The sequence below is a fragment of the Myiozetetes cayanensis genome, unplaced genomic scaffold (genome assembly GCF_022539395.1).
Source record: "Myiozetetes cayanensis isolate MyiCay16 unplaced genomic scaffold, myiCay2020 scf3, whole genome shotgun sequence".
Taxonomy (NCBI): Eukaryota; Metazoa; Chordata; class Aves; order Passeriformes; family Tyrannidae; genus Myiozetetes; species Myiozetetes cayanensis.
The window spans coordinates 61,274,063-61,301,188 of NW_026087521.1; the positions used below are offsets into that span (position 1 = coordinate 61,274,063).

The 27,126-nt window shown below is 38.2% G+C and overlaps 1 protein-coding gene across 14 annotated transcripts in view; it reads left to right on the plus strand.

Annotated features, from left to right (window-relative positions):
- The window catches only part of ERC1 (ELKS/RAB6-interacting/CAST family member 1), a 290,009-nt gene that overhangs the window by 179,826 nt on the left and 83,057 nt on the right, over positions 1–27,126 (plus strand). For all 14 annotated transcript variants that reach the window (XM_050325542.1, XM_050325550.1, XM_050325546.1 and 11 more), the window contains one exon: positions 7,846–8,006. In XM_050325542.1, coding sequence (XP_050181499.1) covers positions 7,846–8,006 — 161 coding nt within the window. The remainder of the gene's footprint in view (positions 1–7,845; positions 8,007–27,126) is intronic.

A 27,126-nucleotide genomic window follows, 5' to 3' on the forward strand; every position in this document is an offset into this window, starting at 1 on the left:
TTGTTGAATAATGGTTTCGCTTAAGGGAAATGGAGAAATAGAATTGTAACTTGTTACAGTTGTCAAATACCAGTGACTAAAACAGATTTCTTTCCTCAGTAGAAATGAGAATTCAGTTTTCAAGTTTTTTTTTTTCCCAGGCCTGACTCAAATATTTTGTATGTGTTAAGCAGAGACAATTCTTGTTTCCTTCTCAAGAGCTCTTGTCCCAGCAGTAGGCTGTTGCTTATTTGTATGGGTTACGGCCTACATTTAGGAAATGCAACTGTCAAAGCTACCTCCAAACATCCTAACAGAACACAGCTGGGACTTATGGAGTCCTGAAGTCTGGCGGCTCAGGAGTTTTCTCTTTTCCAAACATCTGTGAGTCCTGATTCCTCTTTCTTCATGCAAAAGCTCGGTGCTCTCAGGGTATGAGCAAAAGCACTCGATTGATACTCAAGTAATGCACCCCTTCACAGAGACTCCTTTGTTTGTGTTTCTGTGGCTTCTGCAGGAGTAACATGGTAATGTCAGATATCTGATCAGTCCAGGATTGGTGCTCCTCATTGCCCAGAGCCATCTGTGGAGGCAGTAAGGAGCAATACAGAGCATTAACTCCTCTTCTTTATCAGATGCTTTTTTTTATAATGGACGTTTTTGTTGAGAGACCAGCTCATTGAAATAAGAGATGTCAGCTGTTTAAGTATCTCACTTTCACAAAGATAAGAAAAATTGCATTCATCTGCAGTATCCTGCAGGTTCTCAGACCATAGGCTTTTGTTCTCTCTCTTTATCTTTTTCCTCTCCTTTTTCCCATTTTATAATGTGAGAGCAGAACAGTGGCACCAGTTCTTTTAAGCCACCAAGACACTCTGTTTTATCAGGGATGCTGAATGTACAAAATCCTAACCATCTAAAAACCAAAGGCACAAAGACTTAAGGAAGCCACACACTAATATAAAGAAACCACAGATTTTATCCCTAAAATTACTGTTGTATATTACGGATGATCCAAAGATCCTGCCTTTTATCTGGAGAACTGATAACCCACCAACCATTTTCACAGCTTCTACACTCACTCCCTGCTTTACTGAGAACAAAACAGAACTCCTTCTCCATGTGCAGTCTGCCACAGTCCTCTAACAGCTGACCTTGCCAAAAGGGGTTCTGTAAATCTGGCATCCTCTTTGAGGTGAAGGTAAATGTGATGTATAGGAACATCTTCATTATTGCACACTATTCTGCTGTTTATTTCTGAGTGTCTTTAGGTAGGATCTCCCACTAAGGAATTCCAAGTGGTGGAGAAACAAAGAAATTTTTCAGTTGTCTGCCTAGGATCTTATGGCAATTTTTGTTAACAGTGACTGCACAGAACAAGTGAAGGAGTTGTAATGGGGTGTGATGTATAGTGTAGGGAAGAACACTGTCTTTTTAGGTGAACAGCTTTTCACCTAGTGCGTCTTTATAGTACCTGCAATTACAGAATAAAAAGGGAGGTAAAGGATCTGATGTCCCTATGTATCTGCTTCAGAAGGATTAGTGGTGGTCACACTGTGGTGGTGGAGAGGCCAACAGGTACGTGCATACTGTGCACACTGCTGGTGAATAAGAGGGGTGTGAACTGAAGCCAGAGCTCCAGCCTGTGTGGTGGGGCAGAGCCATTCTGCTTCACACCCTTCTGCTGCCAGGGGGGCAGAGCTTGCAGCTGTTCCCTTGGTTGAGGACTGTCCTTACTTCACAAATCAGAAATGACATTTTAATGTTGCTGAGGGAGAGGAAGATTTTTCTTGTTATTGTTTACTGATTTCTCTCATTTTCCTCCACTATTTTTAGCTCTCAAAAAGCTATGCCTAGCAGCTTTCCCAGTGTCTATAGGAATTTGAAAGTTGTTCCCTCAGTTCAGAATAGCCAAGAATTTAGTAAAGTGTCTTGGATATAGTCTTTAAGAGTACCTTAAAGCCACCCTACTGCTTTAACGAAAATGGGGCTATGATGAAACCATAATTCATTTCCCTCTTATTTTGTGTAAAGGTTTATTAGCTTGTGATTTAAGCAAACCATCTGGTCCTGCTGGCAGTCCAAGTTATGTCAGACTCAATGCTTTCTCCTTTGTAATATGTTACTTGAGGCACTTAAATTACATGCTTAAGTCCCAAGTCTGGCCTGTGCTTTTTCCATGTCTTAACATCTGTTCTAGGAAATTTTTCTGGGATCCAAACAAGTTTACACTGAGCCAGAACTCTTGTCTTTGTCTTTGTCTTGCTTTTCATGTCTATTTCTTTTCATTCTCTGCAGTCTAATCAGTACAACTAAGTAAAAGATAATGCAGAAATATTACAGTCCCTTTATCATTTCAACAGTGTACACAATGAAATGAAAAATAGTTTAAAAACTCAAAAGCAGTAGAAAAGTAGGAGACTGTCCTCTGAGAGAGTGACATTTTGAGAAATGTTAATTATTTTTTTCAGTCCTTGTAACATTCTTTCTACTGACTTTTAATTGCAAGACTTTTTGTTTTGCTGGCCTAGTTAGTTTTGGGCAAAAGTACAGATTTCTAGTACATTTTGTCTTGTAATGCTAATTTCTTGTTTATTCAAGAAAGATCTATGTTTAGAAAGCCAATAATTTAAAATATACAAGTTAGCCTGCTGAGGTGGTTTTGAAATGAAGATCTCTAGTGATTGATTTATACAATGATCGTGGAAAATGACTTGTTTGTGTTGGTATTTGTGTCTGTATTCTCTACAATTGCATCATTTTGTATTCTGCATGGAACTTTTGAGACACAATAATGAATATAAACAGCTCTCCCATAGCCTGCTGTGTCTGTGTGTATATTGAAAGAATTAGAATTTCTTTCCTTCATTAAGAAATATAAAAATGTGTCTGTTTCCAGGCATGTTTTTAAACAATTCCCATATTTTGCTGCACCTAAAGTATGGTATTTCCAGTGTAGGTGTATGGTTCTTAGTGAAACAGTCAAGTCCCTTTGCCATGCTCTCTGAGAATTTTAACTACGGATTGATGTGTGATCTTCTGTGCCTAATCAAAAGAAAGAAATCATGAGGAAGGAAAAATAACAAGACTAATAGATGCCTTGGACTATCTGGATGGTTGGAACTTCAGTTTAGAGGGGATGTAGCGAAGAAGTTCTTTACAGTGAGCATGGTGAGACATTGGAACAGATTGCCCTGAGAAGCTGTGGGTGTCCCATCATTGGAAGTGTTCAAGGTTGGGTTGGATGGGGCCTTGAGCAACCTAATCTAGTGAAAGGCATGGCAGGAGTGTTGGCCTAGATGGTATTTAAAGGTCTCTTTCAACCCAGACAAACCATTCTATCAAAAATTTAAAAATAAAAAAGCTATGCAGTCTTTTCTGCAAAGATTGCTGATCTACAGGTGAGGAAAAGCCTTATCTAACATTAACATAAAATATCTTTTATATGGTGTACCAGTGATTTGCTGTCTTCTATAAATGTTACTCAAGCCAGTCATATACATATGAACTTCGGGGACATTTCTGTCCTGTCACTTGAGACTGGAAAAATTTCTTTTGTGCTGTCTGTGGAGGGCATTCTTTAGCCTTTTCCTCATTCTTGCTGTGCACGTAGCATATAAACATGGATTGCAGGGGTCACCATTTCAGAATAGGTCTCTGCCTCTTCAGGTGTTTTTTCAAGTGTATAGCATTTTGCTCTTCTTTTTCTCCATACTGATGATTTTGTCCATTGCCTCTTTATAGTTGCACAGTACCACTGGAGTGAATTGCATTGTGTTACCAGCATTCGTGATGCATTTCTTGCTTGGATGATGACCCAAAATTGCTCTGCTTCTTTGAGCAGAAAATTAAGCTCCAGAACTATCTCCCTGAGAGGGCTATGGAAGCTTTTTTCCATTTCCTGTGCAGTAGAAAAATTATCTTCAGGTGATCCTTCATCACTGGGGAAGGTTCACAATGGGAAGAAAAAAGGGAGCTGCCACTACATTGTAACTTATACAGACTGAAGTGTTTGGGGATGCTGAGGCTCCACTAGCTTGTCTGGTGCCTTAGATACTGGAGTCTTTGGGCTCTGATTTTTAGAGGCAAACAATAACAACCACAGCAGTTGATGTTAGCATTCTTCCTGGCCTGAAATATCTATTGTGTCTCAAGAATTTTTAGTAGTGTATTAGTTGTCATGTGAGGGGTGAGGCAATTGGAGGTTGCCTATCCTGATCATCAGTAATCATTTCAAGAGCTAATACAGTGATTGGTAGGATTTTCAGCCTCAGTAATATTTTGCATATCTAGTCCCTTTCTGAGTTTTGCTGTCTTTTTATTGGCTTTTCAGGAACTTGGCCAAGCTCTTTGCAAGTCCCTGGCTTCACATTACCCAATGACCAGAAAAGTTTACTGGAACAACTACATATTTGGAGTTAATGTGGTATCTGCATGTCTGTGCAAAAGCCTGTTTTTTGATTTACAGTTGCATGAGAGGAGCTTGAAATTACGGTTTGTAGGAACAGGGGGGTTAAGATGGTAGATAGACTCTTGAAAAGGGAGTTATTAGATCCATTAGCATGGTAGATAAACTTCTCCTGTTCTATTGATGTTTGTCTTCATCTTGCTTTTATGCTTCCTAAGGAAGAAGATGTAATATTATGTAAAAAAAAATTTGTCCTATCTTGATATTTCCCTTTTCTGCTGCTGTGAATCCCATGCTGGCCTAATTGACGTACTTCGCCCTCTTTCACATAGTTTGCTCAGTCTCTCGGGAGCTCTCTCCTCTAATGGAAACTTATTTCAGCTTGATGTTCTTCCTTAAAGATAAGCTGTCACCTGGGCATGTCACTTAAGGCCCAAAAACAATGAAAAAATAGTCTCCATTCAAGTTCTCTGCTCAGAACACGTGAAGACCTTGCTGGCCTGTCTACAGGGAACTGAATCACGGCTAAGTCGTAGATAGGCAAAGATATATTTTGCTTTATATAATGTCATTTGAGCAAAGAGAAAAGAGGAGCAAGAGTGTACTCTTCCCACCTCTTGAAATGGAGACTTTCTAGTTATAGCTGGCAGGGCACAAGCTTACCTGCAGTTAAATTGAAAATGTCAACAGCATGCCTCTGAAAATGTCTCAGCGTGCCAAGAACTCTGGTTTTGGCAAATATTTGTTCTTTATTATATAATTAGCTGCTCTCAGGGGAAAAAAAATTAAGGGTAGATTTGAAGTTTTTTTATATAGGCTAAATTAGATGTGCTTTGCAAGCAGTTTGTTTCCAGTGAGTATTCCTGTATCATTTCTCACAGGGCTGCTTACTGGGACATGTACAGACAGGTCTCAGTCACTAAGATTCATACGCTGCCAAATAAAATGTCTTGTTTTGTAGAAGTTTAATTGAAATAGACCCATGGAATATCTATAACCTGATGAATCTGAACAATGAAGTCTTTGCTGTGAATGCAAGTCATCACTGTTTTGGTGAACTTTGTCTTTAGTAAATTGCGTGACAAATGGTACTTGCCGGAGAGGATGGAAGGTAGTGACAGTTCTGTAAACTAAGTTGTTGGCACAGTTTAAAAGCTACTTGCATTCCAGCCCTTCCTAATACATGATTAGATCAATTCTCTGTTAGCCTGCTAAAATAGAGAATACAACCTTAAAATTAAAAGAGTTAGCAAGCAGAGCAAAGCGACAAAGATTAAGTACCTGTGATCACCACTACAAAGTACTCCTACAGAGTCAGCCTTTGCCACCTCTCACTGGGAGCCTTGGCCTAGGCAGCCGTCTCTGGTCTCCTGGTGTCTTCTTACCAGCACAGAGTTGTCATGCTACGGATCTACATCGAGCAAACCAGTCCTTCAGCGTTAACATCACAGAATTTGATGGTTGGGAAGGGAAGGAAGGATGTCAGAAATATTTCAGACCTGATTACGGAGAAGACGCTGCTTCACAGATTGTTTTCTCTTGGCAGCTGGCAGATTGACACAGGCCGTTTTGATTGTTGCGGTTGGCTGGGGGCTTGTTGATCTGAGGTGGTTTTCTGTTATAAGCTAAGGGTTTTATAGTTGGCATGCCTTTTATTCTCAGTTTAAAGGGAAATGTTTATGTGGGTAGTTCTGATCCACCCAAAGGAAGCAGAAGCTTATATTCTAGAAGCTGGTACACAAGTACACCTTCACTTCCCACCACGTTGCAACTTTTCTCTTTCTAAGAACCAGTTTCCATCCTAGTAGTATTTTTGCTGTTCATTGTTTCTGCAGTTCTTTGCATTCTTATGTGTTTTCTCTATTTCATTTTATGGAGTTTTCTCTTTGTTTTAAAAATTGGGGCTTTCTGATCTTGTTTTGCACACTAATAAAACAGGGAAAGTTTGGTTAGTATATCCATGCTCACCAGTTTGTATTATGTGTCACTGAAATTCTCCTTTGGTCTGTTGAATACTGGATGAATTTTGGGCTGTACATCTTGAATAGTTTTTGAGAATCACTTTTTTTTTTTTTTTTTTTTTTTTAGTTTGCTGAGCATAAGAATCCTTTTGGCAGCTGCATTTGGGTGGAAATAGATAGGCTTTCTACAGTAAACACTGCACAATGTCTGTGCTAGATTTTTATGAATCTGCTAATTCTGAATTGCAATTTTTCTTGCTCTGTCACTGATTGAGGATGAAGACCAATCTTGTTATCCGTTTTGGTTCTGTCTTTAGGAATACAGGATTTATTGAGGCATGTTACATACCCTCCCTCCTCCAGCTCTTGTATAGCAAATGACACCCCCAACTCTTTTTATAACAACATGTAATTAGAAATCTAGCTTAATATAATTTCAGTAATTCACTTCCAGGATGGATCACAAGCTGATGGTTTTACAGGGATGTAAAGGCAATGCAGTGCTGTGTTGTCATACTAAATTTATACAAATGTTTGATTATGTGCACTGGTAGCATCTGAGCTTCTCCCATTAGAAGCACATTATAAAGCTGTTTATGAACACTTGGTTGTGACAGGAAGAGAAAACCTGTTTAGAAGAGGTCAGCGAATGTAATGTGTTATAAAATTATATAAAATATATTAAATTATAAAAGCACATCCAGAGGTTTTTGAATGTTACGTGTAGTTGACTTTAGCATTTATGACTAATTAACATACATGTTAATTAATCATAAATTTTAGCTGAGACAGAACTTGTTCCAAGTGTAAAACAAAAGTACTCTTCATCTATGCAAAATCTATGCTAGAATTTACAATCATGTTAATTCTGAATCTTTCCTAATTTGCTGGAGATATGAGCATTGTTCTGCTGTACTTCTCTGCCATCAGCAACTCTTTGAATGTCTTATATTGCTAAATCACAACATGTGCCTATCAGCATTGTTCAAGTGGTATTTTGAGGGAAGTAGCCTTACATCTTCATGGGAACCCAATCCTCTCCCTGTTTTGGAAACAATACCTTTATTCTTAAAGTACATATGTAGTTTCTCTTTAGGCATCATTCAAAATGGAAGTTTTTTATTGTTTTGTTACGTTATCAATGTATTTCATTCAATACCTTCCATTTCTGTGGGCCAATTTTAACATGTACAGGCCATCCTTTTATCCTTGGGGTACATTTTCTAAAACAGAAACACAGAAGAGTTGAAGATTTCTATTGTAATAGTAACTTTCCAGTGACAAAACTAATTTAATTCACAGGCTGTAATGTTACTTCAGTCAAGTATAGACATACTGTCCACAGCAGTAGATGTTGCTTCCAGCCTACAGAAGTGTTGTGCAGCATACATGCACTGGTAACCTGTGTGCTCCCATTGAGCTGAGACATTTAGTAAATTCCAGTTGATCACATTATGCTGTTTTTCTCTCCTCCTGTCTGCTCCAAAAATGTTCTAGGTAGAAGAGCTGATGATGGCCATGGAGAAGGTTAAGCAGGAGCTGGAGTCAATGAAAGCAAAATTGTCCTCTACACAACAGTCTTTGGCTGAGAAGGAAACCCATTTGACCAACCTACGAGCTGAAAGAAGGAAACATTTGGAAGAAGTCCTGGAAATGAAGTAAGTGTCTTCTTTCATTATTTGTAGGCACGTTTTATTGATATCTCTGAATTCCTTTCTGATCCCTAGTGTTCTAAAGACAGCCACTGCATGCACATGTCTCTGTTTGACTGATCTGTAATCAGTTCAGCCTTCAGAATTTACTTCTGGCCAGGGATTACTGACATGACTGTCACACTTCCAGAGAGCTCAGAAACATTTCTTCCTTGTCATTATTTACAGTAGACTACTATTATTTGCACAATAGCATCTTCAAAGATTCTTCAAACAACTATTTTATGTCTTATGAACATGCCATCTTGCTTTCAGCAGCCTATAACTACTCTAAGGTAAGGTGCAAGTGTCAGTGTAGCAAATGAAAAAAAAAGAGGGAAGAGAGAGGGAAGAGATAAACATAATGTCAGATGTTTGTAATGTTAAAATCAGACTTCAGAGATCTGTTCTGCTCACATATTTTTCAAACTAATCTGAATGGTTCATTAACACTGAAATTGTTTGAAGTTCTCTATCAGTCAGAATTCTCTCGTCATCTTTGCATAAGAAGACCTGGATAAAACCAAGCTTTGAGGAGATGGGGAGAAGTGAGGAATTAGACTTCTAAGGCTTAAATACTTCCTAATTTCTGACTGTGCATTATAGATAAATAGTTATCCTTAGTTTAGGGAGACATGAATCCGTTTAGTGCAATGATGGATAGTGCTGCCAGCAGTTCATTAGAAACACTTTCAGTTGTTTAGCCAGCCCTGAAGAGAAGGAACATTTTTATTGGCAGGACCAGCAGTGGTTCCTCCACTGTGGTTTTGTGAGCCATTATTTATTTATTTAACTATTCTACGCTGGTCTCCCTTTTTTTTTTTTTTTATTTTTTAATGAAAGGATAGAAAAACAGCTGTTACAAAATGGAAAGAGGTGGCTTAGATCTTGAAATTCTAACTTAGGAGTGCTGTATAAAGTGGGCCAAGCCTCCCCAGCTTCATATTCCACTACAACAGTCTGATCTAGACCTGGCGTAAGGATGTTGGAAGACTACAGTGCTTAAAAGCCACACTTTTTATTTTTAATAAAAAATTTTATTGCACTATAAATTTGACTGCCTTGAGAGTTGGGGGGTGGGAATGGGAAGAATAGCTCTTAAGGTGATGTGGGAATCCAAAGCAACTGGAGATGTATCCCATATCCAATCACTTGACAGCATTTTCTTCTGCCAAACTGCTGTGCCAAACCTTCTCATTAAAATACACACGTAGTGTACAGTATATCCTGAAACGTATTTGGAATTGTGTAGATCCTTTAATATAACTACTCACTTCTAAGTGATGACCTCTCTTAGCTGTGTAAGTTATTGTTGGAAAGCTGTTGTACTGAAATGTAGTATCAGGAGCTGCATGAACTGGTAGATCCATTGTACCTCAGAAGGAAGAAGAACGCTGGAGAGAATGGTAATGCTGTCAGCACATGGAGAGAAAGATGGAAAAAACATTATGTTTGTATAGTTAACTAGCTGAGCGTGTTTTAGTCATAGCTGGTCTGTCCTAAAGTTCTATAAAGCTGCCAAAGGCATCCAGACTTCAAAAACTCACCCTCACCATGAGGCTCTGTTGCAAACAAGTCTCTACTGAGGACTCCCAGTCAATTAAATATCTTATTTTTATATACAGAAACTCCAGTATATTCTTTGTTGCCCTGCTTTCCCAGCCTATGCCCTTTATGAAAAGCATTCTTGTTTTCTGTTTTCTAGTTTTCCAAAAAGTTTCTCATGTTGTTAAAGTATTTTCTACTATTTCAGCTCAAAAATATAACATTAATTGAATGAGTGGTCAGTTTTGCAAAGCAATTGGCTGCTTTTAGTGTTCCTGACAAAAAGCAATAGCTGTTGTACAGGTAGTGTTCAAGGACACAGTAAAGAAGGTTTATTTCCTAGGTTTTAGGGCATGCTTCACTGGGAAAAGTTTGAGGTGCTCAAAAGCAGCACTGATTAAATTTGAGATTTGATAGAGGTGTAGATTTAACAGCCTGGGCCCTGCAGTCTGTTAGTGGGGCTGGGGAAGCAGACAAGAAAAATAGCTTAGGAAATGCAGCTTTAGGATATTCTAGATATGGACTGAAAGAAAGTGTTAAAGCAACAAGGGGACTCCAGAAAGTTACCTTTGGGTTTTAGTGGGAAGTTGTTAGATATTATGTTAGTGAAAATATATGTTTAAAGTCCTGTTTCTTAGAGTGGAACTTGTGTTTACTACTGACTCTGTAACCCAGAGAAGATCATTTCACACTCCTTAGGGCAATAGTGTGGCATTAGAATAGCTCAAGTGTGAATTATTCCAAGCAAGACATTTCACTCCCTAAAGAAATACTATGTATTTGGAAGCCCTCTTCCTTTAAGTCTAGTATTTTCATTTTCCTTTAAAAAAACTTTATTGCAAATAATTATGAGAGAGGTAGATAATGGTCTCTATTTATATCACCAAACCTGATCTGCTGTAAAGAAATACTAGTGAACTGCTAGGATTTTTGTTTTGTTATGTTTTCTTTAAGAAGTTCTAATGTTTCCATCATTCACAGCAAATCTTTTAAATTAGGCAGGAATAAAGTGCTGTCTACAGAGAAATCTCTGTTCTTTGTCCCATAAAAACCTGCTTAGGCTGAGCTGAGTTATAAACTGTTGAAAATCACCAGTTTTCCTTTCCTTTTTTTTTTCCTCCTGGTGTTGTCAGCAGATTTTGGCAGTGTGTGAAAATAACCGAGCACAAACAGTCTAATCTGAGGCCGAACTCATGCAATTGCCAAATCTGGAGCAGTGGACACTGCACTTATAGGGAAGGGGAACAGACACCGTGTCTGCATGGAGAGAGGGAATTTTTTATTTCTTTCTTTTTTTTTTTTTTTTAAACTAGGCAGGGCTTTTGTTATGGTCAGAAGGACCAGAAGGTTCTTCCTAGTCATCTGCTTTAGGATTGAGAAGTCCCAGTTGAAGCATTTCTCAATCTGTTCTTTCAGACCTGGAAAACTGTCCAACAGCCCTTTCCTGAATTATGCCTTCTCTTGCTAATTGCAATTGCTGCTAGCCCTATAATTCAAGGTATGCAGACTTACATAATGTGGTTGGCGCTTCAGACTTGAATCCTTCATCCTGCTGGCTCACAACAGAGAGATTATTACTTGTCTGAGAATGATTTACTGTCCTCTTGTCTCTTGAAAAATAATCAGGGATATTACAGAGGAATAAATGGTTGTAATAGAATATAATTCATGTTTCAAAACCAAGCTGTCAAAAAAGACATCGTTTGATTTCTTTCGTGACTGTACGTGAGTGGTTTTTTGAATATTTATCACCGTAGTTTCTAATTACATGAATTCATCCCACAGATAGTGTTTCGTTTGATACAGAGTGGAGGAGGTGATCAGAGAGGAACCAGACCAGGCCTGTTTGGCTTAATAAGGCTGTTTATTGTATGCCTCCCTTTTCTCATCTTAGACTTGGAAGGCCTGCTGAGAGCTACAGGAGGGCTCCTAATAAAAACAAGATACCAACCTAGGCAGTGCTATGCAGGAAGACTGTTCACCCATATTTCTGCTACAGTTTTCTTGCATGATTTGACTTACCAACCATCTACCAGATATTTCTAAGTCCACGTGTTCATTTTCTGGCTGTCAGATAAGAAAAATACACACACACCCACACACACACACTCGAACACTCACAACTGAAATTAAGTCAGTGGAAGCCGAGGTTGTTTATCTTCTGTAAAGTTCATCTCCTCAGCAATAAAGCAGCATTGTCTGGAGGTATGAGTAGGGAGTTCAATCTGAAAGTAGTCCAAAAGAAACTGATTAATTGACACAGTTTATTTGCCAGAAAAGTAATTTCAGTTGATCCAAGATGAGGTGCGAAGTAATTTCAAACCCTACAAACAGTTTAACCAAACAAAAATATTTCAGGTTGCATGCACCCGTGGTGAACAGAACCAGAAAAAAAAAAAAGTATCAATGACCATCCAACAATAACTTGTCAGCTCATCAACAATTGTCTTCCTGGAAATTAAAGAATTTCTTTTTCGTCATTATAGAGGCTGTGGTTTATGCATGTGGTTTAACAACAGTTCTCCAGAGCAGAAGTGATTGCTGGTTGCAGAAGTACTTGTATGTTCTGTAACAGCTATGAACAGATGGCTCTGTGGTTGGAAATGGCTGCGTTTGTTGTCAGTGCCACAAAGCAGTAACAAGTTAACCTTCCATCTGCAAGGTGTGACTTTCTGGGCCCAGCAGAAGCTCTTTGTCCTACTGAACTGGGCTCACAAGGTCTGTGGTCACTCAGTGTGTCAGGCATGATCACACATGATTGCAGCAGTGGTACCAAAACATCTCCTGTCATTGCTTGGTGTGACATTAAATAAGCTGAAGTCCCACAGGGGGCACTCCGTGTCCATAGGATTCACTGTCTGGGGTGAAGCTGAACAAGTGCATCTGTGTCAGTCCTTTTTTTTTCTTCTGTGAGCTCAGGTATTTTCTTTTTTAAATGTCTTTTGCAGGGCACACAGTGAAAATGAGCACACTAATATTCTACTGCTGTTGTTTTGCTCTTTTTAATTTTCAAGCATAAGATATTTCATTACATATGTTGATTTTAATCCTGTATCGTCACCCAGTTAAGTTGTAAAAACTTCAGTTGCAGTAGTCTGAAATCTGAAAAACAGTAGATTTCTTCATTACTGAAGAATATAGACATCACACTTAAATAATTTGAAATAAACTGACCTTGGAACTGCTGTTAATTCAAATTCTCACACAGGATCCAATAGGAAAGCTGAAATACAGCATGTAGATATATTCTGTGTCTTCTAAGGTTAAAGTTTATCTAAAGACCAGACTTCTTTTTTTTTTTTTTTTGCAAACTCCACAGTTGTCACTGTAATGAAACATTGGGCTTTTCATAAATGTGATTGTACATCTTGCTTACCCTCAAATTGAGTGTCTTCTGCTATTATTTTTTTTAATTCAGGTGAAAATGTGAGAGAAAACATAATCTCCTTTGCATTTTTCTTTTTCTCTTGGCATTTAAGGAATGAAGCCTCTCTGTGAGAAAGGTGTTATCCTTTCTGTCCTCCTGCATTGTCAGTGAGCGCTCTGAGACCTGAGTGTTGTGGCAGCATTAGAGACAGGCTGATGTTTCATCTTCAGTGCAGCTGATAGTAGATGGCCTGAATCATGGGAATAAGCAGAACAGTTTAACCCATTTTTGGTCCACAGCACTAAGCTGTTCGATCAGGTGATTCACATAGGTGAGAGAACTGTTGAACTTGAATCTCAAAGTTTCACGGAAAGAGAAAACTGCAAAGCAAAGACCAGAACCTTTAGCAAAGCCCCTGTAAATCAAGTGCCCTATATGAGCACACACGGAATTAGGTTGTTGTGGTTTACTCTGTTCCTTTAAGTATTGGGAAGTTTTATTTTATTTTTGTAACTGGTTTGTTGTTACTTTTCACCTGCCTTGAAAAACCTTTTTCTTCTGTAGCTTTTTCAGATACTAAAACCTTGGCACGACATGTCACAGTCCTGTTCTGTCTTGTGATAAAACCGCCATATCTCATTTTATCTCAAATTCTATGGTCCCTGAGAACAGCCTTGCAGAGAGAAAGTACTGTACTATCTTAATGAGCCATGACAGGCCTGGAAGCAAGACCAACTGCTGAAAAGTACACCAGGTGGTGTTAAAGCAGTTTGCTCCACTCGGTCTAATTTCTAAGTCTACTGACGTTGTAGGGAGGAGTTGGGAAAACGAGGTCCAGTCATTAACTTCTGGATAATTTAGCTACACTGTGCTCTTGTTTCCATACCTTTCCATAGGAGATTTTTTTTCTGGATATGTTTTCCAAGGACTGATTTAGGCGTAAGTGATCCCTTTGGTAGCATAGTTTTCTAGATGTTGAAAGGAAATTAGACCTCTTTCAAGTGAGAATGTGAAAAATACAGCACGTAGACTCGGTGTTAAGAATGCAGAGGGTTTGTCATGGTTTTCTTTTCTATTAATAGACTGCAGCATTCTCACAGAAATCGCCATGAAAAGTATCATCAATAGAGATCTTGGCATATATACCCAGAGTACTAAAATGTATGATTTTTTTTTTTTTTTTAGGCTTACACAATCCTGACACAAGTGAATGAATACCTTTCTTGTCTTCTCCCAGTTTGCTAGTTCATTATTGCAAACAGTCTTAGAGAGCAGGTGCAGCACAAGATAATTTCTTCATGTTCTTTACCACCCAAAGGGCGTTGGTTTGGGAAAAGTTTGTTTTTACCGTAACCTGCATGTAGATCATCTTATCTAAAAGAATAAGAAATATTATGGGGTTTTTTCTAGATCTGATTACTCAGATAACCCAATGTTAGAGTGATAGAGGAATAAAGAGAGCAGTGGGTTTATTTTGATTATTATATAGAACAGTTTGCTTCTAAAATAGCTCTAAGGGCACCAATATACTGTCTTCTGCTAGCTAATTCTGTATGCCTTTAGTTTGTATAACTAAATACAGTCAGAAGTTCTGTCAAAAGTAAAACTTTATCCGTTCAAGAAAATCTGTGTATTTTTCCCTTGGAATTAGGAATCCTCTGCATTTCTTTAACAACACTTGATGAAAGTAGATTTCCAGGCCGTTTTAATTGTTTGTTTATACTTCTATACTCAAGAAGCATAAATATGACTGTGATTTTTTTATTTTTTTTTTTAAATATGCAGGAGTATTTTGGCTCAGGGTTCATAGCAATAGTGCATTGCCTGTTGCTGGCTGTTTCAGCTGCATCAGTGATTCCTGTCGCCATCCCTAATCCAGCTATAAGATTCTGGGGCTTCCAGGGGTGTTACTGAGCTAAACCAAATCAGGCACTTTTAACTTTCTGTTACAGTCAAAAGAACCATGAGTTCCTCAGGGTGCTTTTTCCTCTTTTATAAACGTGAACTGTAAATAGTAATGCATATAAATCAACTCTGTGAGCACTACATATTTCATTAAATACAGTCAAGTTGTGGGTTAATAGAAGTTGCAAGTGAAAATATTATGGTATCTCATTGCATATATTGTAGATTTAATGTAGTGTGAACAATAGTAGCTTTGAGCCATTGTAAATCCCATCCGGACATCGTCAACATAGTTCAGAATACAAGGAGGGAAATCTCCAAGGTTAGATGGGCTCATATGGCCACTGCATATGCAAGTCGTTCTTTTATTGTTTTTAAAATAACACTGTAGCTTTGCAGGGTGTAGGTAAGGCAAAGACTAACTTCAGTCTGTTTTCTGGTGTGGAACAGAAATTCCTCTTTTGCAAGTCGGGTCAATTTGCTTTAATTACAGAAATAACCTCTGAAGCAAGTAATTGCTTCCCTACTATCCTGAAGGGCGACAAGTGGGAGTTGGGTAAGAAATATTGGAAAAAATTAGTCAAGGTGTGGCATTCCCTACACTCTTTGTCTTTATAATGTATGGAAATAATAAGTTTATCTTTTTGTTTTCTCCCTTCCCAAACAATACTTTTTAGTTCTTTTAGGCAAAATAAAAAGCTATCTTCAAGTCTGTGGAATTTATGAGAAAACTCCATAGCAAGAGGATTTGGGACTTACTGGTTTGGATTTGTGTGGTGATATCTTGTGTGCAGTGCAACTGCTCACGTATAACTAGAGTTAAAAATATGAAAAATGACCAGAATTGTTTGTTTAGAAATCCTAAAAGATGACATTAAGCACTATAAAAGTGTCTTTCTTTAAGGTATGAGGCTGTCATTGCTGTTAAGTCACTTCTCCCCAGTTTATGCTGATTACAGGATAAAGAGAACTGTCCTCCTGATAGTAGGAGCTGGTACATATAGAATTGTATGGAAGACTGAAAAATCCTTTGACCCAATGTTATATTTGGTGTTCCCCAAAACACCCTTTTATAGCCCTTCCTCAAGCACTAAACAGATATACCTATAGCCTTCTGTAGACCTATAGCTCTTTTTCAGTTTACTGGCATTTTCCAGCTTAAAAATTGATGTTGAGTTGAAAATCTAAAGGATCACACTACTATTTTCAGTATGTAATCTAGGAATCAAGCTTTGCATATGAGATTAAGCTAAATTATATAATTTATATTTGCTATGCAGTCTAAGAATGAACTAGTTTGATTCTTAAACTTAAACTAGTTTTAGTTTAATTTCATGAATAAAGATTTAAGCCCCTGATACTGTATTGAAGAGATGACAACTGCAAGTAGCTTTGAGTAGCCAGGGCTCATCAGCCTACTTGCATTTACTAGAAAGGGGTTGGAGTAAATGGTCAAAAATATATTATTCATAAATGCTTAGGAAATATTTAAGTGTTAACAGAAACCTAAACTTGTTGAGACTAAGTCATGACAAATCAACCAGGTAATCAATACAGTAGTTCTGATCTCAGGAGAATTTTGTAATTGTCTCACAGAACTGTCTCATCAACAAGATAGGGATTATGTTCCTGATTAAATCACTATAAACTGAATGAGCAAGTAGCTGGAAAAGATTAATTAGCAATTCCTTGTTGAAATGGAAACCTGTGTTACGTGATGTCCTTAGAGGTCTCTCCCAAGTCTGCTGCAGTTCAAATTGTCCATAATGAAGCAGATGACAAGCCAAAGCCAAAGGGTATGTGTTGCCACAATCCTATGGTGAGTGTTCAGGCGTTTTGGAGAACAAGGTGAAAATTCAAAGTGAAGAGGGGTTTCTAGAGAAGTTTTACAGACAAACGTGTCGTTGGTCATGCTTTGGGGGTAGTTTAGAGTAAGTTGAAGATGGAGAGTGTGTTATCTTGCAGGTGTTTGTGATTCTTCACCACAGGTCAAATACTTTCCTTAATGAATGTCTGTAAGAACCAAAAGTGTGTCTTGTAAAAATATATGATATACGTGAGCTTGTTCTAAGTGTGATGTGGGCTCGAGTCTCTCTCTGTCTTTGGCTTGCAGATTCAATTTCTAAAGAGACACTTTGCTTTTGCAGGTAATTCATGCTGAGTATTCTTCATGCAAAGGAAACTTTTCCTTTATTGCGAGAAATAAACATCATTCAGTTTGTTGGTTCAGAGTAGCCACAATGTTCTTCTGCCTTTCAAGCCCTCAGTAGGCAGGAAACCTGCAGGGGTTAGGTCTGGTTAGGTTATAAAGAATGCCAAGGATATCTTCTGCTCTGGAAAAAGCCTTTATGAACTCAGCTAGCTACATTTTCTTCAAAAAACATCAATAATGCAATTATTAATAATAGTACTTTGCAGAACTAGTTCTTTTCATTGAAGGATCTTACATTTTAAAGCCTTTCTTTCTGTAAAAATTGAGAAATGCTATTGTTGTTCCTCAAAGAAGTAAACTGAAATGAAAAACATGAAGTGACTCATTCTCCCATGGCCACAGAACTTTAGTGATGTCAGGAATTAAAACCTGAAGATACTGGTTAGTAGATTTTTTGTTATCTTAACCGAGACACAAATGTTTAACAGGAGATGTTGTGCATATAAGATATGTGCATACTTCTTCACTTATTTCTGTCTTCTGTCATGTTCCCATACACATCCTTTATACATCATTTTTTTCTTTATAGTGCTATGTCTATGCTTAAAGTTGAGTATGCATTTCTTATCACTTTAGTGCTGTAATTGGAAAGAACCAACTCGTTCTTTTTTTCTAAGCTGATCTTTGGATTTGTCTTGCTCCCTAGAGTCTCACTGTTAGTGAGGGCTTTGGTTTTGAGTTTGAAAAACTAGATTAATTTAGCCAGGAGATGTTAATTTGGAAGAAAAACAAATACGTTTTTGCCTTGCCTTTAAAAATACGAAGCTGGCTTTGGACTGCAATTTCATAGGTTTTGTGACAAATGAGGCAAGAAATAAGTTGGCAAACCCCCTATTTCCAAAGTACAGTGTTACAGTGTTGCTCTCTAATTCCCAGCCCCAAAGATCTCAGCAAAGGTCACAAATTAGACAAAGTCAAAATTAATCAACTCCACAATCAAAATACAATTATTAAGGCTTTCATTTACTACAAAGAAGCAGCTGTGAAAGCGGCACTGGAGCAAGTTCTTTTGTGCAGTAAGGGAAAACCAACAGCAAGGTGTCGAACAGAAAAATGAAACCCTGCAGGTGAGGCTGTCTTTGGAGCCAGAAGAAACCGGCACTTATGCAGAAATGCAAGTAAACTGTTGGAGAATGGAAAAGGTGCTTGGTGCTGAGCTGCAGAGTGTGTCAATAATGTGGCGTTTGGCCCAAAGGGAAGAAGCCTGTAGCCTAGAGCGATGCACAGCCCCTTCGAGCAACATCTCACCAAGGCTTCACTCCAGTGCTCTCAACCACTGCAGCTTTTGCCTCCTTTGCAACACGGAGCGTGGGAGTAGCACTTCCTCTGTGTGGGAAGTTGAGAAGTACAGTCAGGGATTCCTAGGGACACTACAGCTGACAGCACCTTTATATGTACATTTTGTGCCCTCGTTTTGGGGAGATGGGGTGCTCCACATGACTTTGTGACGTGTATGGATACATCCTCTAAAGTTGTCTGAAGTACATAATTTATACAGATATTGAATTTCTTGTTTCATTTTATAGGCAAATATGATTTCAATGCAACTTACATACATTTAAGTGTAAGAAATGCATCTTTTATGACCTGTTTCTGAAACAGAACTCGTAGACCTTTAATGAAACTAGTTTTAGAGGGACAGAAATTGCACTGGGCAACCATATGATCTTCATCTCAGTGGTACAAAAACCTTAAAAGCTTTATTCCCATACATGGGAGATGCACTATCTTGTAATAGATCTCTATTCTACTTCCATTTTCTTTTTACTAACTTAAAATAGCAATGTGGAATTAATATGTAAATAACATAGGAAGTTATGCCTTATGCTTTTTAGTGTACACCTACCTTAGCCTCATTGTGGTTACACATTACTCTGGTGCAGAAACTCACATGGGTGCAATGGGCATGAATCACTTGTGCTTTGTTTGATCTGCCTAGAGGATGGGTCTTTTTTATTTTTTTTAAATAAGTATAATTTTCTGTGGACTCTGATAAGCTCTAGAAGTTTCTTAGCAGATGAGAGATTTAATGAAAATTTAATGTACTTGCGAGGTACTTGTTTAAGAGCTGTCAAGTTATAGTTTGAGGTGTGGAATAAAACCCTCAAGTCTTCTTTCAGAGTTGCTCTACACCCTGTTCCCACTGCCAGGTCAGTTTTGAAGCAGTTGTGCATAAATCAGCAGACCATCATCAGGAAATGCCTGCCTGGTCAAGGTGGAAAATTTGACTCCTCACTACCAACAGTCACAGATTCTCAGTTAAACTTTTCATTCCCATTCTCTGTACTGATACAGCTGGTCTGCACTGTGAAGGGCAAAATCTGCCTTCTTCAGTTTTGCTGTTCCCAAGGAAATCCTACAAGTCTTAGAAAAAGTCTTTTTAAAATATTAACTGAAGGAACACACACACACACACACAAAAAAAGTCACATTCCTCTTTGGAATTCATGCACTGCACATTTTTCTATTTTATGTCTTAGCTGTGTGTTTTGATTTGAGGTAAGAGTTAGGATAGCCGAGTGGAAGTATTTCATTACCTGACTTCCAGCTGAGGTTGGTGGCAGTCTGCTGGGATTTGGAAATACACACCTACACCTTTAATGAACAAGAGGAGTTTGCTGATCAGAATGGGTTACAATAACTTGTCTCCACATCACCTTAAGATTCTTCTAGGAATATATATATATTTTTTTTAATGATACAGCCTTCTGTAATTTCAATGTATGCTCTGGTCCTCAGTTTTCATTATAATACTTCCCATTATATAGCACTTTCCATCTGTGAATCTTAAAGCAGTTACAAATGGCACGATAATTTTCAAAATACTCCTCTGAAAAAAAAATTAACTGTTTATCTTATTTAGGGATAAGAGAAACTCAGCACAGAAAAATTTAAATGGCATGAAAAAATCATCTGGTTTGCTTGCAGTGGAGTGACTTACAGACCATGCTCAAGTCGTTTAACTGTATCTTGCGCTGTAATATAAGAGTTCATTTGCTAGGAAATGAGTTAATTTTTTTTGGCCTTAAATACAGTTTATATTCCATTGCAAATTAATAAAGGGCAGATATTAAAATATTGTTTAAAGGGCAATATTAAAATTAATTTTCTTGTTCATGAAAGAAAATTGTTTTGAACAGGACAGAGACCAGGAGATACACAATTAGGTTCTTTCCCATCTTCTTGGTTTCTCAGGTCTTCACTTTCTTCTCTTTGGTTGATTTGTCTTCAGAACCTTGATCTCTGCCTACCAGTGATGATCTCTGATTTACCTTTGATTGCAAGAAACATTTTTTAAGGCTTCTACCATTCTACACACAAGACATATGTTGGATAAGAAAGGAGCTCGTTTCTAGCTCTGACACACCTGTTGATGACTTAGTTGTTGGTTCTAAGGAGAGTAGCACTGTGTTGTCTAAACCTAGGAGTCTGTTGCCGTTTCTGGTGCACACTGGGCTTCCAAGTGCTTCTTTCAGAGAGGCATGGATCTTCCATATAGTTTGTGTCACACTGCTGGCCTCCCGTATTTTGTATCCTAGGACAGCTCATGTGGCATTAGATACCATTATTTGGGCAATGGAATCCCAGAGCAGGCACCAAGAACAACTGGATCATCACAGTTCCCATCAGCATCAGAGAGACAAAACTTCAGTCTGGTCAGGCAGCTTCTCAGCACTCGCAGTACATTCAGCATCACTTCAAGATGACTTCTAATATCCCAAAATTTGACACTGTAAATACACTCTGTGCTGCAAGACCTCATACTTTATGTTGAACTTCTGACTCTAAAGAGTCATGTTCTCAGTCAAGGTCCTTTGCTTCTTATTCAGGAACACCGTGCTTCCCAGGCACATTGGGATTCATTGTCTCCATGACATTTCAGGTCATTCACTTTCCTATAAGCATTGGAATGATTAGTTCCAAAACACTTGCAGTTGAGCCACTTCCACACCATAGGTTAGTCAGAATCACTGAGGCTGAAAGGATCTTATAATGAGTTGTTTCCTTTTCATATTGAATAATTTATTCCTAAAACATTGCTAGTTTCTAACTCTTTCACTGTCTACTTGGAGAATGTTGCAGTGTCTTTGATAGTTCATTCCATGGCTGAATTATGTACTTGAAAAAAAAATCCAACAAAAAACTGCAAAACAATATTTTGGTTTTATGTAATTTAAATATGTTGTTATTTAGCAAAGAGCAGTAGATTCCCAACGTAATTCTAATACTTTTTTTCTGGTTTTGCTGGATAATTTTGCTGTCCTTAATTGTCTTCTCACTGAAAATTCAGAGTATAATAACTAACAGCCTCATGCATGAATATTTTGCCACTCTGTTTCGCAGTTACAATAGACTTAACTATGTTTTTGTCTTTTTGACTGTTACTGTTGTCGTCCTTAAGTAAAAGCTGGCTCTGAATAAGTTTTTCAATAGTTGCTAAGCTTTTTAGTTGTCCTTAGAGGTGTTTGGGAGTGACTTCTGGTTTCATTGGTCAATTGCCAAAACAGTCTTTCTCTTGCTCACACAAGGCTGGCTGTTCTGTTATTCCATACCACCATCTAATCCTGCAAATTTTGATCTGTGTTATCTAAGGAACAAAAGGGTAAATTTTAACAAATGATAAGTGGAAAGACAGTTCCGTGAATGAAGATGTGCATTAAATGTGTTTTGTTAGTTAATAGATGGGCTGTTATTATATATATTCCTCATTTATAACTGTTAATGTTGTCAGTTATAAATGCAAATGCAAAAACTTGGAGAGATTTGTCCCAAAATTTATGTGTATGGCTTATAATTGAAAAAATAAAATGCTAAAAGAAGGGCACACTTTTCTTGTCAAAGATGCAAGGACAGGATGGTTTTTATACTGTTTAATCAAGCATAATTGTAAAGTGGTAAAACTATTTTTTTAAAGCTTTATTGTTCATATCATGCTCTTCAGCCTTTCCTGGGTTCAGGAAACTGGTTTTGTTTAGGTCCTGGGGTAAACAGGAGGTGTTGTTTACATGATACAGGGCAAGTTGCTAATTGACTTTCATTTCTCTTCTTTATTATCTTGCTCCTTGCAAAATATTTCATATATATCCAGAAAAGGTACAAAAGAGAGAAGCTGCAATCACACAAGTAAGACTTCTGAGGTTAAAATAACCTGGTTGAGAGGAGGATGATTAAGCTGCATTGATGCTCCTAAATTCATGCCATGTGCTGATCAGAGCCACCACTTCAGAATGTCTCCCAAGCTTACACTTTGGTTTTGCAGAGGCACTATCGTTTTGTTACTAGTCTTTGAATTTGTTCCTGTTTGTCTTTCCTTTCTTATAAATGAGATGCTACAGAATGGCAAGACTGAAAGTAGTTGTTCTAAATGGCATTTGTAATTTTTTCTAGGTGTGTAATTTTACCTTAGCCAAGTCACATTATAAAGTTTCCAAGCTCTAAAATGAATATACAACTACTTTTTCTTGCATATTTTTCTCATAACTCAATGAAAGTTTTCTTTAAGCCTGTAAGTATGTAAAACTATTTAAGAGGCCAAAGCACTATGATGCTGTTTCCTTATTTGTGTCTTCTATAGCAGGAATACAAAATCATACAGACAATCTAAACAAAAGAAAAAAGTCATTCTCTTTAAAATGTACTCAGCCATGTTAGGTCTTGTTGAAATAGATGACTGTGAAAATAAACAAAAGAGTTCCTCTTGATATTATGATTCAGTAAAATCCCCTTTAAGAAGCTTTTTAAATTTCTCAGGGAATTTCTGGTTCTACCTGACTGTATGAGTGAAGCTGTGCTGTGGAGTCTGCAGGCAAAGACTGAACAGACATTCTTGTGCCCATGAGGAGCTGTGGTCTGACTGCAGAGCAGGCTGAGGTACCAACCCATCTGGTCCTGCTCCTCTCTCCCAGGTCCTCCTTATGCTGTATCTGGCACTCACAGAACTCCACTGTTGAGGACACTAAGCTAGCAGTAAAACGTTCACATTTTTCTGAAGTTAGTTTTCTGCTGGCTTAGTGCACTGAGGTGGCAATCCATAAGTCTCAGACAACACAAGGCAAGGTTTGAAACTTATGTCTGGTGTTCTGGGAAGGAGATGACTGTGACAGTAAGCTGTTAGATTGGCCTGAACTGCAACTTTAGTTGCAAAACCAAAAGCCACCCTTGCCTTCTGGTCTTCATTCGTACCTTGGGTGATGTGATGAAATCTTAATGTTTAACAAACTTGCCCCTACTTTATAATCCGTTCCCCTTCAGCTTTCCCTCTGTGATAGAAGGTCTGTCCTACTCCTACTGTGAGAGTCCTAGAGCCTTTGGCCTGCTGCCTCCCTTATCAGCAGAGTATCTGAGATGCGTAGTGGTGTTTTCTGTTAAGGATCTGAGCTGCAATCCTCCCATCTTTCTGCGTCTTGTCAGTCATTCCTTGTTCTGAGTTGAGTGGGTTGATTAGACTGATTAAAGTAAGTGTCTGGATTGAGAGGGTTAAAGAGCATCCATCTGTTCTGGATTTACTGCTGCTTCAGTGGAGGCGGGAGGGCCAGGAATTAGTGAGTGGCTTAGTCCAGTTCTCACTGCTGGCAGCTGACAGGAGCACTGATGAGGTGATAATGAACTAAAAAGTCTGCCCTGTTGGCTGGGTGGGAAAAGGACCCAGACTGGGCAAGTCTCACCCCCGTCCTTGCCAAGATTTTCACATTTTAATAGAATCCATCTAAAGCAAAATTAACAGGTATACATTCTTGGACAAATTTCAGTGTCGTAACTTATCACCAGTGGATGCAAAAGAAATATGTATTGTGATACTTTGCAGCGTGGCAGCTCTGTAGGGTTCAGGCACCAGGCAGCCCAGTCAAATAGTGGTAGTGGCAGAAATAAGAATGTTTATCAAATGTACAATAAGATGTAAGTTTTTTTAAAATACCTTCTGAAGTTCTGCAGAACATACCTCTTCCATTTTAGTTCTGACCTTTGGTGGCACTTATTAACATTTTTGACCCTAACAATTAATCCTTGAAATACTCAAATCAGGATTTGAGATACATCCTAAGGGCATTGTTTCGTGTTTTCCTTCATTACTTTAGGAGCTACAAAGCATTATTTTACTTACTTCTTCTTTAAACCTCTGTCTTTCGTCAGAACATATTCCAGATTCCCTGTAACATCACAATATTTTACTTTTGTCGCAAGTCCAGCTCATGCCAAGCATGAGTGTTCGTTATATGTATGTGCTAACACAGTATGGATAGACCACCATGTCAAGGTGTAAGAAGCACTTCAAGCTTGTTGGATAGCTGAGGAATACAGTGCAGGCACTCCCTGGGCTTCTTAAACTGACATATGGTGTTCTTCTCAGCTTACTTGTTGCTGACAGACTTAATAAAGGTTCAAGATTTTACAGGCCTTTAATTCGTAAAGAGTCTGCAGAGAGTATGAAATATCTTAGCAAGAGTTTGTCTTTTTTGTAGAAAACAATACAGAGTTTTGCAAGCTGGGTTAGAAGCTGTTTATTCCGCAGTCCAAGTGTTTGGAAGGCAACCTCATTCACAGAGGGTAAACCTCTCTGACCTTTGTGCAGAACATTGAGGGGGAAGATCGTGACCCCAGAGTCTCCGGTGGCTGTTGATTGAAACCTTGTGTTTCAAGAAATAAATGTTTAAGAACACTTCCTTATAAGGCCTGGGCTGCATACACAGACTTTTTTATTATAGCATTTTAACTATTTTGGTAAAAGGTGTTTCTTCCCCTACCCCCCTTCTGGTCCTAACAAAAAGGGCTAAGTCAGCACAATTGTTAGGGTGACCCTTAGACTGAATGCAATTTTGTCATTATAACTATGACTTAAATTGATACAGCTTCTTTTCCTGAGCCCACAGGCCCAAACTGTCCCTGCATAAGTATGTCTGTATGACTGTAACAATGTCTGCATTCATGGGGTTGCCTACATCAATTGCAGTGATACATTTTGGAGGTACACACCAATCCAGAAAGGAAAAAATAGTAAGTTCAGCCTTGAGAAAAGACAGCAACTGCAATGGGTGAGATTGGATGTGTCAGGGGTGTTGGGAACCATGTAAAGACCTTATAAAAGCTTAAGTTGCTTGTTGAATTGTTAGCAGTCAGAAAGATTGAAGCGAATATTTTCATACAATTTATTTGACGTCTTTATATGCACTTCTATTCACAGGAAGAAGTTCAGGAATTTCAGAAATTCTTACTTCATCTGCGTTGTTCACACAGACTTTTAGCGATGTTAGGAGAACATGGGAATGCAAATAGTCCTGCTTATACAGTCAGAGCAACTAACCACTTTCAGATTAGGTCTGTCCTTTCATAATTGGCAAACTGTTCTGCTTTGTTGACTATACCAGAGTATAGTCTGGGCTCTGACAACTTTCTTTGCTACTGAAGGAATCCCTCATTTCACAGTGCCTGGTTCGGGAGTTGAGTGTTGTGATTCATGAGAGGAAGGAATTCTTTTTAACCTGATATATGTGGAATAGGTACCAAGGAGTTGGCATCATGGGCTGTTATTTATGAATAGCAAAACCCAGAAATCAGTCCCTTTTATGCACATTACGGTTGTAGTTCATAGTTTTCAAATTACTCAAAATTAATATATCGGTTTTCTCATTCTTTTATTTTGGGGGATAGGGTATTTGTTCAAAATGTACCCCATTTAGGATAGAATGAGGTGTGGTTGATAACTGCCCACTAATCAATCTCAAAAAGTAATCTGTCCACTTGAAACCCTTTTTCGAGAGTCTTCCTTAAATAAAGCCAATTCACTTGTTGGCGGTATGTGCTTATTATTCACATCTAAAATACAAACCATTCTGATACAGAGAACACAAAAGAGATTTTTGCCACAGAAAATCAACTATTTATGTGCATTTCAAAATGATACTGATGTCATCTTTATCGCATTATCTTTATGAGTCTTGTCTTCTCCCTATTCTCACTTTGTCTTTGGAGAAGCACACTCTGGAAACTGGAACAACTACATAAAAAAAATCAGAAGTGCTCTCCAGATTTCTTCTATGGGCATAAAGACAATCAGTTTTATCTTCTATCTAATATCTCTTTCTGGTTTTGGTATTTTGTGGGTTTATATCCCTCAGGTAAGATCTTCTGATCTTGGGAGAATTAGGAGAGCTGTATATTATAACAAAAAATTTAGGTAGAAAATCTTGATTAAAAGTATCTCTTAGCATTCTAGGTAGCAACTTATATTGATGAGCACCTCCAGACTTTCACAGCCCATTCAGATTTAGCTTCCCATATTGTTTCTCTCAAGGAAACCTGAATGCACTGGTTTTAAACTTGATTATGCGTTACAAAATAACAAGTCATTATCTACCCAGAAATCATTTTTCATTCAGTCCTTTTTTTTTTTCCTCACCCTTGTCTTTTCTGTTGACTGTACTCACAAGTCAGGGTGTGTCAGAGTTGCTAGTCCTGCACAGTAACCATTCTAATCTGCTGTAGTTTCCTACCTCTGTTTCATGAATGTTTCTCTCCTGGAAAGCCATCCTCAGAAACCAAGGTGGCTGCTTGTCCACATGGTTCATGGCATCCTGTAGAGCTAAAGGGAGGCACTTTAGCCTAGGGAACATTTCCTTTGAAACAAGGCTGTAAAGAAACTTATTTGGCTTCTTCCAGGGCTTTATTGATATTGCTGCCATTGTGATTAAGTTTCTTGGTGTCGCTGATTATAGTGGTGGCCTAGAGCCAAAATCACTGTTGCTTTTGGCTGAGTAGGAAAAAAGAATGGAAATGTTTTTGGCAGAAAAAAAAAAAAAAGAGTACTTGTTAGAACTGAAAAGTTGGTTGTTGTATCATATTAGAAATGAAGCGGATTTTTTAACACCGTGGTTTTCAGTATGTTTCATGGCAGAGGTGCTGGGTGAGGCAGCATTTAAAGAATAACATTTCCTTGCTGAATGCATAGAGGGGATACAAAATAAACTGTCTGATTGCACTTCCCTGCTGTGGCTCGTTTCCTTTTGGGAGTTTCATTTCGGAGAACAGGTGCCCCTGATCTTACCTGCTGGGTCAGCTGCATC